The 13,565-nt window shown below is 36.5% G+C and overlaps 1 protein-coding gene across 1 annotated transcript in view; it reads right to left on the bottom strand.

The window, feature by feature from the left end:
* Positions 1–2,958: 2,958 nt before the first annotated feature.
* GDA (guanine deaminase) overlaps positions 2,959–13,565 on the bottom strand; it is a 122,760-nt gene continuing 112,153 nt past the window's right edge. Inside the window, exons 12-14 of the mRNA XM_036855917.1 lie at positions 11,871–12,001; positions 4,293–4,320; positions 2,959–3,536 (exon numbers count right to left, since the gene is read on the bottom strand). Of these exons, the coding sequence (XP_036711812.1) occupies positions 3,466–3,536; positions 4,293–4,320; positions 11,871–12,001 (230 nt within the window). The 3' untranslated portion in view covers positions 2,959–3,465. The remainder of the gene's footprint in view (positions 3,537–4,292; positions 4,321–11,870; positions 12,002–13,565) is intronic.

Genomic DNA, 13,565 nt, shown 5'->3' with positions numbered 1-13,565 from the left:
CCAATGCCAGGGTTTCTGATACATGTCTGTTCATTTCTGCACTTCTTTCCATGCTTTAGAGACATTAAAAAAGTGTCAGGGTCCAAAGTCATACCTAAAGTGGCTAAGTAGATCTGAAATTGCAAAGAAAAAAAACCTTAAAAATTCACAAAAATCCACCAGTTTAAAAATTTCTTCAAGACATTGCCCATGACATATTTTGTAGTCTACCTTTTAATAACTCAGAACACTCTTTAAAAGAAAAAAAAAGCATGTGATTGCTTCCGGCATCATCACCTCTGTCCAGCAGGCTACAGGAGACTCCAACTCGGGATGTCTTCCATGTATAGCACATGTGTAGAATTGATACAATGTGCCTTCCAGCTTGTCTTTAAAGCTTTCCATATGTCTGGTTCTGAGGTGAAAAAATTAAAAATAGGAAGAGTCTGGAAGGGAATGAAGATTCAAAATACATTGCTGGATCTCACAGCCATTGTTTCCCTTCTGAGATCTCAACTGTAGCTGCCAACAGGGATATTCAAGGGCATACTTCAAATCAGCTAAGCATAACAGGGGTGTTTCCCCACTGCCTTCCTTTCTTGACTGTGCAGAATTCTCACAAAAATTAAAAGAGATGCAATGGGGTTCAATGCTTATAATAGTAATTTAGAAAGACCTCCTCCTAGCATGAAGGAAGCTTATTCCAAGATATTCTCTTGGATTCTAAAACCTTTGACAATTAAATCAGAAGAAGCTGGGAGAATAAATAAGGGGACAGAGTTTCTTTGGTCTCAGTTTACAATTACTAGGACAACCTTTCCTGTTCTAATCCTACATTTTACTCTCTTTTGAAAATTAAATTCATGTTGGCTGATTAGCCTGCTTTTGTGTTCTGGTTGCAAAAATATTTTTAAATGTATGATAGTCACTACTACTGAATACGTTTTTACCTGTTAAAGTGTATTCCATTAAAAATGTCATGAAACCTGAGGCAAATAGTGCAGAGTAGGGTGAGGGGGCTGAGAAGATGTTTTAATTCTTCCTTTCCTGTCAGAGAGCAAAATATTCAAACATAAAGTGACAAATAGGATTGGCCTGGAATACTGCCTTTCCGCAATTCAGAAAGTCAACCCACATTAAGCAAAGGCAACATTTCAAAGTGCAGAACATCTGGGCACGTGTATGGCTAATGCCTGCAGTACTGCAAAAAGCAGGTGCAACATTCAGCAACACTGCACTCTGGGAAATAAAACACAAGTTATAAGTGATGCAGGGAGATCAAAGTACATGTAAACATTTCAACACATTCTATTCGTACTAGAAAAGATATTCAGGTCTTAACATATTATCAGGGCTAAAAACATTTGACAGATTGGTTGTATATGGCCATTATTCCTGCTTCTGATGCCACACTTATTTATATTTACTGCATGTAAGTCCTAAATCTAAATGAAAGTTGATGTTCAACATCAAAATGTACACCCTTACGGAAGGTAAAAGTGTAGGATCTTGCAAAGGCTAAGTACAGCTGCTGCCTATTACTGGATCTTGCACATGTCATTCCAAATTCCTAAGCCCACTCATGTGGGTTAGAAACTAGGTAACCAAGTTCCTTTGGCAGGGACTGGGGAGACAGAGCAGAAAATACCTACCAGCACTATAGAGAAATGGAAAGAAATTTGGTGGGGCATCTTTGACATGGCTCAGGAACTAGGAATTCTAGAAATGCAGAGACTGAGACTGGAAACTGGGTTTACTGAGTTACTTAATACCTCACAACACAAACTGTTTTTTGTTTCTGTTTTTTAAATAAGACCAAAAATTTGTTCTACCTTTAGGTGTAGGTTATACCCAAGTCTAGAAGTGTTTCTGCAGGGGTGAGGGGCCAGAGACTGAGCAAATTACTGCTGAATTAGCATGATTATATAAGAATGAAATTTATAGTACTAGAGAACAAATTTTCTTCTTCATTCTGCAGATATGGAGTTCGCTATATTACATAAAGTTCTTTACTATAAGGTGATAATAAGGAGTCAGCCCTAAGCCCTAAGCCCTAAGACCTAGGTATGAGTGTTATGATATATTAAGAAAACTACTCCTTTTCCTTGTTGGTTTATAGGATTTGGAGTTAACTGAGAAAACTATAATATTTAAATAATATTCATGTCAATATTTCTTAAGGATTTATCATGAAGTCATAATTTGTTTTTAATTCCAGGTTATGGGAAAGCACACTATATTAGGAAACATAAAAACACTCTTTGCTTTGTTTAATGTTTCTAGATGTCTAGTACAGATTAAGTCCTATTAATATAAACAGTAGTGGGACATCTAAATATTCTTCATTATCCTAAAATTCTAATGTCCTGAAAATTATTAGGAATGAAAAAGACATGATAAAATTGAAAAATAGAGTACTTACAATATGCAAGGTTTAAAGACTTTTAATAATATTTATCTAGTAGGATTTGTCCTTCATTTAAAGTTCTAACAGATTGATATCTGAGTATGAAATTTCCAGCAACTATGGAATAGTTCTTTGAGAGAACGGGTCATTGCAATGAAACCCTTCCTTTTAGTATTGACAGCTCCTGGATGTCCAGCACTTGCCCCAGTATATGAAAGACTCCAATCTACACAACAGTGGAGTATGAAATTTGTTTCTTTTCTAATAAAACTGAAGCAATAATAGCATCACACAATTATACATTAAGGTGATTTTAAAGTACACAAAAGTATAGCTATTTATGCCATGTAGTTATATGAATAATATTCCTAAGAAACTTTAAATCTTTAATACCCAACTTCTGTCAAACACTTTGAAGCACAGAACTATATTAAGAAAGCATGTGGCATTCAATTTCTGACATTTCATCCCCAAAGAAGGCAAAGCACAACAATAACATATCTCTGAAATGCAAATTCCATTAAGTGCATATTTCCAGAACACAAGGTCAATCTAGAAACACATTTTAAAATTCAACAAGTTCTCTTTTTAAATTAGTATGCTCAGTATATAATTTTCAAACACAATCTGAAGTCATTTTCCAACGCGTGTTCGTAGTCTAATTTTTTCTCCCTCAAAAATATACTCACTGGTTCATTTTCTGTTTCCTAATTTTCACATTTACTAGCTCAAAATATCTAACCTTATAAGAATATCTTTTCTCTCCACATGTCCAAATGTGAAATAGATTTTATTTAAATCTCATAATAAGAACACCACCAGTAATAACATTCCCTTATGTTTGAGCTTTAAAGTAAATCTAAACAGCTCAAAAAGGCAAAATTTTTAATCCTCCCAACCAGAGTTGAGAATTAGTGCAACTTCCCTCGAAAGATTTGTCAAGTGAATACTGTAACTAGACACAGAAGGAGATAGTCATCCCAAGAACAAGGTACTGTTTTTTGACTTCCTAACTCCGCCTGGGCACAAGAAAACACAGAACTGTGTTACCCCAGGAGAACTCGTAGATGCAGAGGCTCTTACACTGAGCTCGAAAAGGGAACCACCTGCTTTCCACCCACATACACCTCTTCAATATTTCGGTCATCTCCTGAAAGAAAAATCAAGGAATCATTGTTTATAATCTGAACAGGTAGATATGACCAAAAGAAGACGCTGCACCTAATTTGAGGATTAGAGTCTGAAATACACGCCTAAAGCAGAATTCACATAAAATTAAATCAACCCCCAATCACCATTCTTTCAGCTGAAGTGAGTGGTTTCCTTTTCCAGCCCCAAGTGTAAAAGAAATACTTATCTTTACACCCCAGAATCATACGCAGCATGGTGAGATGAAGGGCCTGCAAGAACTGAGCTTTTTAAAGAAATACCACATGTGGCTCTCCCACCCCAAATTCACTCAGAACTCAGAGCTCACTCAACGGAGTGGGAGGAAGAGTAGAATCTTCTGCACTATTTATTTCTCTCTCTCAGTAAATAGAATTGAATGTGAGTACGTTAAAAAGCATGTGTGGCAAGACTCCACCACAATCACAAATACAACGTGCTAGGGCAGACTTGGGGGTACAGAACGAGTGTAGGAAGAAGGTACAGGATGATCTCTTCTCCTTGGCCTGCCATTCCTCAGTTTAGGATTTATGACTATGTTCTAGAGGAGCATATTCATTTCAAATAGTGCCTTTAAATATTGTGCCATAAATGGACTCAATGCCAAGGAATGTTCAAAAATATAATGAATCAAAGCAAATGGTCACACATAAGGCTTAACATATGGTACAATAAATGCAGAGAGCATACCCAAGAGACAAAGATTTTATTTAGCATAGAGATAGATATATATACCTACCTAGATAGAGGAACTTCTGGATAACAGCCTAAAATGAAAAATAAGAAGAAGAAAGAATATTTTGTGCGTTTAGAAAAGCAAATTCACAGCCAATAGTGGTTGGCAAAATCCAGAAATATAAATTTATTTCTCAATGGCAAAAATCTATTTTTATTTTTTTCTAAACAGACTTTTTTCTTTTGTAAATATATATATTACTGGAATTATGGCTAAACCCACAAAGGAGAAAAATGTGTTAGTTGTACATTTCAGTGCCGAAACTTATTTATATATTTATATAAAAGATGCTATCTTGATCAATCAATGTCTGTTTGCATTTCCACATGTGAATTTCTTTAGTCTTGCATTCCATATCAAAGAGTTACAGTGAAAATATTTTGAATTTAAACCCGAAAAAGGTCTTGAGATAAGACACATAATCCATCCATTTAAAAGGTATTTCTCTCTGTTGTGTACATTAGCCTGGCTGGAACTTGGTCCCAGAAATGGATACACTGATGGCTATTCCAATAACAGAGTTAGTCAGGAAGGGTAAAGGGGAAGAATTATTTGTCACCAACAATCCAGTATCCCAAGTCAAAATGCTAATCTATGCCCCAAAAGACCTAACTCTACTCATAGGAGTTGGATTCTATGGCTAACAATCACTGTCTCACCTAAGCTGGCATCGACTGAACATCCCAAAATCTACTTTTATTAATGAAAAAGAAATGGTCTTTTGCCTAAAAAAAAAAGTACTGACTATTAACAAATGTTTCCCATTGCCTGAAAGTTCTTAACATAGAACCTTGAAATCTTCAGAGGAAAGTGTTAACAAAAATTAAAGAATTTAATTTAATATAATAATTTAAATATTTCAAGAGGTGTATAATACAAGAAAAATGACTGGATGAATGGGCCTGAGCCCTATTCCCAGAAACTCACTCTAATAAAAAACTAAAAGAATAAGTAATACGTAAATAACTAATGGTATCAACTTCAAATAATCCAGCACCTTTCTTCAAAAAACCTCAGTATGTTACATTTAGTATCACATTTACTCTCATAAATGGATCAATTTATAAATGGCAATAGTTAATTTTTAAGGAAAAACTGTCCAACAAGAATTGTTATTAAAGTAAGAAGAACTAGTTTATTTTATACATAGAAAAACATGATAAGATGAACAAAGTAATAAAACTCATTTTCTTATAATTAAGAGAATCCATGTAGCATTGTGATCAAGAGCCCAGACTCCAGAAGTCAGAAAGTCCTGGGATGGAATCCAAACTCTGTCTACTAATTACTAGCCATGAGTTCTTAGGTAAACCATATAACCTCCCTTAAGCCTCACTGCCCCATAAACGACATGGTAATATTAATAGCACCTGGCTGTCATAATAGTTGTTCTGATAATTAAACAAAAATGATGTATTAATCCCATGCCATCTAGCACATAGCAAGTATGTTCAATAAGTGGTAGCTATATTATGGCTTCTTATAGCCAAATACCTTCAAATATACAAATATATTCAAAATACAAATGTTTCTTAAAACCATTATTGTCATGAAATTATAATAACTTAAAAGGATCTAGATTCCAAACTAGGAACTCCAGTAGGAAGAGCCGGGTGCGAGGCCTCTGCACGTGACCCCCTGTGAGCAAGTGAAACCTGACTAAGCACAAAGGAAAAAAAAAAAGCCATCTCAGAGCTGTGACTATTTTCAAGGGGACTGTTTTTCTCTGTGGAACACTGCCTTTGGGGCAAAACAAGGAAGAAGCAGGTGATTCTAATGTGCAGCGCAGAAGGAGAGCCACTGCAAGCCAGCTTCTCCAACTATGGAGGCACTCCAGCCGTGTGGCTAACAGGGTCTGGTGCTCCAGCCAGGTGTCAGGCCTGAGTCTCTGAGGTGGGAGAGCCGAGTTCAGGACATTGGACCACCAGAAACCTCCTGGCCCCATATAATAATCAATCAGTGAGAGCTCTCCCAGAGACCTCTATCTCAAAGCTAAGACCCAGCTCCATTCAACAACCAGCAAGCTCCAGTGCTGGACACTCTATGCCAAAAAACTAGCAAGAAAGGAGCACAACCCCACCCATCAGCAGAGAGGCTGCCTAAAATCATAATAAGGTCACAGACAACCCAAAACACACCACTGGACGCGGTCCTGCTCAGCACAAAGACAAGATCCAGCCTCATCGACTGGAACACAGGCACAAGTCCCCTCCACCAGGAAGCCTACACAACCCACAGAACAAACCTTACCCACTAGGGGCAGACACCAAAAACAACGAGAACTACGAACCTGCAGCCTGAGAAAAGGAGACCCCAAATACAGTAAGTTAAGCAAAATGAGAAGACAGAGAAATATGCAGCAGATGAAGAAGCAAAGTAAAAACCCACGAGACCAAACAAATGAAGAGGAAATAGGCAGTCTACCTGAAAAAGAATTCAGAGTAATGACAGTGAAGATGATCCAAAATCTTGGAAACAGAATGGAGAAAGTACAAGAAACATTTAACAAGGAACTAGAAGAACAAAAGAGCAAATAAACAATGATGAACAACACAATAAATGAAATTAAAAATTCTCTAGAAGGAATCAATAGCAGAATAACTGAGGCAGAAGAACGGATAAGTGACCTGGAAGATAAAACAGTGGAAATAACTACCACAGAGCAGAGTAAAGAAAAAAGAATGAAAAGAATCGAGGACAGTCTCAGAGACCTCTGGGACAACACTAAACGCACCAACATTCGAATTATAGGGGTCCCAGAAAAAAAGAAAGGGACTGAGAAAATATTTGAAGAGATTATAGATGAAAACTTCCCTAATATGGGAAAAGAAATAGTCAAACAACTCCAGGAAGTGCAGAGAGTCCCATACAGGATAAATCCAATGAGAAACATGCCAAGACACATATCAGTCAAACTATCAAAAATTAAATACAAAGAAAAAATATTAAAAGAAGCAAGGGAAAAGCAACAAATAATATACAAGGGAATCCCCATAAGGTTAACAGCTGATTTTTCAGCAGAAACTCTGCAAGCCAGAAGGGAGTGGCAAGACATATTTAAAGTGATGAAAGGGGAAAACCTACAACCAATATTAATTACCCAGAAAGGATCTCATTCAGATTCGATGGAGAAATTACAACCTTTACAGACAAGCAAAAGCTAAGAGAATTCAGCACCACCAAACCAGCTTTACAACAAATGCTAAAGGAACTTCTCTAGGCAGGAAGCACAAGAGAAGGAAAAGACCTACAAAAACAAACCCAAAACAATTAAGAAAATGGTAATAGGAACATACACATCGATAATTACCTTAAATGTAAATGGATTAAATGCTCCAAGCAAAAGACACAGACTGGCTGAATGGATACAAAAATAAGACTCGTATATATGCTGTCTACAAGAGACCCACTTCAGACCTAGGAACACATACAGACTGAAAGTGAGGGGATGGAAAAAGATATTCCATGCAAATGGAAATCAAAAGAAAGCTGGAGTAGCAATTCTCATATCAGATAAAATAGACTTTAAAATAAAGACTGTTACAAGAGACAAGGAAGGATACTACATAATGATTAAGGGATCAATCCTAGAAGAAGATATAACAATTGTAGATATTTATGTACCCAATAGAGGGGCACCTAAATACACAACGTGAATGCTAACAGCCATAAAAGGGGAGATCGACAGTAACACAATCATGGTAGGGGACTTTAACACCCCACTTTCACCAATGGGCAATTCTTCCAAAATGAAATTAAAGAAGGAAACACAAGCTTTAAATGACACATTAAACAAGATGGACTTAACTGATATTTATATGACATTCCATCCAAAAAAAACCGAATACATTTTCTTCTCAAGTGCTCGTGGAGCATTCTCCAGGATATGTCGTATCTTGGGTCACAAATCAAGCCATGGTAAAATTAAGAAAATTGAAATAGTATCAAGTATTTTCTCCGACCACAACGCTATAAGACTAGATATCACTTAAGGAAAAAAAATACAAAAAATACAAACACATGGAGGCTAAACAATACACTAGTAAATAACCAAGAGATCACTGAATAAATCAAAGAGGAAATCAAAAAATACCTAGAAACAAATGACAGTGAAAACACGACGACCCAAAACCTATGGGATGCAGCAAAAGCAGTTCTAAGAGGGAAGTTTTTAGCAATACAGTCCTACCTCAGGAAACAAAAAACATCTCAAATAAACAACCTAACCTTACACCTAAAGCAATTAGAGAAAGAAGAACAAAAAAAAACACGGAAGTTAGCAGCAGGAAAGAAATCATAAAGATCAGATCAGAAATAAATGGAAAAGAAATGAAGGAAACAATAGCAAAGATCAATAAAACTAAAAGCTTGTTCTTTGAGAAGATAAACAAAATTGATAAACCATTAGCCAGCCTCATCAAGAAAAAAAAGGAGAAGACAAATCAACAGGATTAGAAATGAAAAAGCAGAAGTAACAACTGACACTGCAGAAATACAAAGGATCATGAGATTACTACAAGCAACTATATGCCAATAAAGTGGACAACCTGGAAGAAATGGACAATTTCTTAGAAAAGCACAACTTTCCAAGACTGAACCAGGAAGAAATAGGAAATATAAACAGACCAATCACAAGCACTGAAATTGCAGCTGTGATTAAAAATCTTCCAACAAACAAAAGCCCAGGACCAGATGGCTTTACAGGCGAATTCTATCAAACATTTAGAGAAGAGCTAACACCCATCCTTCTCAAACTATTCCAAAATATAGCAGAGGGAGGAACACTACCAAACTCATTCTACGAGGCCACCATCACCCTGATAGCAAAACCAGGCGAAGATGTCACAAAGAAAGAAAACTACAGGCCAATATCACTGATGAACACAGATGCAAAAATCCTCAACAAAATACTAGCAAACAGAATCCAACAGCACATTAAAAGGATCATACACCATGATCAAGTGGGGTTTATCCCAGGAATGCAAGGATTCCTCAATATATGCAAATCAATCAGTGTGATACACCATATTAACAAACTGAAGTAGAAAAACCATATGATAATAGATGCAGAAAAAGTTTTTGACAAAATTCAACACCCATTTATGATAAAAACCCTCCAGAAAGTAGGCATAGAGGGAACTTACCTCAACATAATAAAGGCCATATATGACAAACCCACAGCCAACATCATTCTCAATGGTGAAAAACTGAAACCATGTCCACTAAGATCAGGAACAAGACAAGGTTGCCCACTCTCACCACTGTTATTCAACATAGTTTTGGAAGTTTTAGCCACAGCAATCAGAGAAGAAAAATAGATGAAAGGAATCCAAATCAGAACAGAAGAAGTAAAACTCTCACTGTTTGCAGATGACATGATACTATCATAGAGAATCCTAAAGATGCTACCAGAAAACTACTAGAGCTAATCAATGAATTTGGTAAAGTAGCAGGATACAAAATTAATGCACAGAAATCTCTTGTATTCCTATACACTAATGATGAAAAATCTGAAAGAGAAATTAAGGAAACACTCCCATTTACCATTGCAACAAAAAGAATAAAATACCTAGGAATAAACCTACCTAAGGAGACAAAAGACCTGTATGTAGAAAAGTATAAGACACTGATGAAAGAAATTAAAGATGATACCAACAGATGGAGAGATATACCATGTTCTTGGATTGGAAGAATCAACGTTGTGAAAATGATTATACTACCCAAAGCAATCTACAGATTTAATGCAATCCCTATCAAACTACCAATGGCATTTTTCACAGAACTAGAACAAGAAATTTCACAATTTGTATGGAAACACAAAAGACCCCGAATAGCCAAAGCAATCTTGAGAAAGAAAAACAGAGCTGGAGGAATCAGGCTCCCAGACTTCAGACTATACTACAAAGCTATACTAATCAAGATAGTATGGTACTGGCACAAAAACAGAAATATAGATCAATGGAACAGGACATAAATCCCAGAGATAAATTGATGCACATATGGTCACCTTATCTCTGATAAAGGAGAATATACAATGGAGTAAAGACAGCCTCTTCAATAAGTGGTGCTGGGAAAACTGGACAGCTACATGTAAAAAAATGAAATTAGAACACTCCCTAACACCATACACAAAAATAAACTCAAAATGGATTAAAGACCTAAATTTAAGGCCAGACACTATCAAATTCTTAGAGGAAAACATGGGCAGAACACTCTATGACATGAATCACAGCAAGATCCTTTTTGACGCACCTCCTAGAGAGATGGAAATAAAAACAAAAATAAACAAATGGGACCTAATGAAACTTAAAAACTTCTGCACAGCAAAGGAAACCATAAACAAGACAAAAAGACAACCCTCAGAATGGGAGAAAGTATTTGCAAATGAAGCAACTGACAAAGGATTAATCTCCAAAATATACAAGCAGCTCATGCATTTCAATATCAAAAAAGCAAATAACCCAATCCAAAAATGGGCAGAAGACCTAAATAGATATTTCTCCAAGGAAGATACACAGATTGCCAACAAACACATGACAGGATGCTCCACATCACTAATCATTAGAGAAATGCAAATCAAAACTACAATGAGGTATCACCTCACACCAGTCAGAATGGCCATCATCAAAAAATCTACAAACAATAAATGCTGGAGAGGGTGTGGAGAAAAGGGAACCCTCTTGCACTGTTGATGGGAATGTAAATTGATACAGCCACTATGGAGAACAGTATGGAGGTTCCTTAAAAAACTAAAAATAGAACTACCATATGACCCAGCAATCCCACTACTGGGCATATACCCTGAGAAAACCATAATTCAAAGAGTCATGCACCACAGTGTTCACTGCAGCACTATTTAAAACAGCCAGGACAGGGAAGCAACCTACGTGTCCATTGACAGATGAATGGATAAAGAAGATGTAGCACATATATACAATGGAATATTACTCAGCCATAAAAAGAAATGAAATTGAGTTATTTGTAGTGAGGTGGATGGACCTAGAGTCTGTCAGAGTGAAGTAAGTCAGAAAGAGAAAAACAAATACCATATGCTAACAGATATATATGGAATCTAAAAAAAAAAAAAGGGTTCTGAAGAACCTAGGGGCAGGACAGGAATAGAGACGCAGACGTAGAGAATGGACTTGAGGACACGGGGAGGGAGAGGGGTAAGATGAGGCGAAGTGAGAGAGTGACAGTGACTTGTATACACTACCAGGCGTGGGATAGATAGCTAGTGGGAAGCAGCCGCATAGCAGCAGGGAGATCAGCTCGTGCTTTGTGACCACCTAGAGGGGTGGGATGGGCAGGGTGGGAGGGAGACGCAAGAGGGAGGGGATATGGGGATATATGTATACGTATAGCTGATTCACTTTGTTATACAGCAGCAACTAACACATCAATGTAAAGCAATTATACTCCAATAAAGATGTTCAAAAAAAAAAAGGATCTAGCTTCCCTTAGAAGATTCTCCTGCACTCCATTAAAATGTTTCAGTGTCTATTTTTTTTCTATAGGGAAGCTGTTCTGACTGACTAGTTCATGAAATAAATGCTTTTTGATCAACTTCCTTTTACGTACCTCAGAAATATCACCAACAAAATCCCCATAAAACAGGTCAATGGGAGAGTCAGATGCTTTGAGGTTGATCAGGAGGGCATCAAATTCCTTGCCCACTTCAAAGTTTCCAATCTGTCTATCTAGCCCCAGGGCTACAGGATGGAATAAATTAATAAACAGTTAGTATTTTTAGCCATCGGACCATGCAAATATCCCAATTTGCAAGGACAGAATCTGCCAGTGTGTCACTAGAAAAAAATTAGTATTTTAATAGTGAAGCATTCCAATAGGTCGAAAGACTTTGACTTATAGAAGGCAGAGTAAGCACAGGGAAAGCAAAATCTGAGAATAAAAAGAGTTCTCTTCAACACCATGATCATAATTCTGATGTTGTCTATTTCAGCTCTATCAGTTCCCTTCACAGTCCAACTGGTCTGTGATTTCCATTCACCTCTAAGAAACATGATGATGGACATAATATCTTTCTCTTTCCCTCCTATTCTCCTTCCAACATTCCAACTCCTTTCCTTGCCCTTTTTGTTCTTTTTGTTCTTTTTGTTCTATGAAATAGCTGACAAGATCTATTTTTGTGGCAGTGAAATGAACTTCAAATAAGTAAAAAATAATTATCTTTTTGCATATTTGTCAATGCAGGCATATCCATCCTAAGTTCCTTAGTTTAAATCCTTTGAATAGAAAAAATTCACTTCTGAAAGTAAACAGATTTTCATAACTCAAGAGTCCCAATGCTTTTGAAAGCAGACTAATTTCTCTGTAACCTTAAAGATTTTCTGGTTGCCAGAGAAGAATGGTTCTCTAAAATAGGGCATAGGTCAATAATATCTATTGACTTGATCCATCTCCCAGCTAGAATTCCTGTTCCATGAATAGTGGATGTTGAGGAAGAACATCTCTCATATTTATGGTTTAGTTTCAGAAGATGAGGGTAGTTGGTTTTCCTGGTTAATGAAGGTATTGAATTTAAAGCTCCTTAAAGTCAGAATCTGGATAGAGTGTTCCAAATAGAAGCATGCATGAAAGAAAGGTCAACTGGAGTGCAGCATTACTTAATTGAATTTTTACATGTATTTGTTGTATTCTGTCACTGTCAGAATACAGTCGTATGTGAAAATATTAGACACCATATTCCTGTTAGACAATACCCACTACGTTATATTTCTAGGTATGGATATCCAGAAGTCTTTTGGCAATGCTCTAAGCACAGATTTAGAAATCTTGCTTGTTCTTAAATGGTTATTTAAAGGGCAACTCTTTTATTCTCAGAAAAGAAAAAGATTTTTTTAGCTAAAGAGTTCTTAAAGAGGCGCAAACATAATTAGAAACGTTAAAAGTGGTTAGGTGACTTCCACTGATTATGGGGGGAAGAACTGAATGTAATAGAAAATCACTGGAAATTTTCTCCTCCATCGATTACACTCTACTTCGTTTTTCCCTTGACAAACAGCATGACAAACATGAGTTTTTGATGACTGTATTCAACATAAAACTGTGTTTAATAGGCCAGATAACCAGGTTCATTTGCCAGGAATTGATGGTATTATATATATATATAAACTAACTGGACTATTTGTTAGAACCTGGAGAGTTCAGGTATGAACTAACCAAAAAAACACAACTACTGTCAGTGAATTGTAAATTGATCTAAATTCACATTATTTCAGAGAGCCCTAGCTGGGCTGGTAAGCAACTCAAATG

The sequence above is a fragment of the Balaenoptera musculus genome, chromosome 6 (genome assembly GCF_009873245.2).
Source record: "Balaenoptera musculus isolate JJ_BM4_2016_0621 chromosome 6, mBalMus1.pri.v3, whole genome shotgun sequence".
NCBI lineage: Eukaryota > Metazoa > Chordata > Mammalia > Artiodactyla > Balaenopteridae > Balaenoptera > Balaenoptera musculus.
This window is presented reverse-complemented; position numbering and strand designations above follow the sequence as displayed.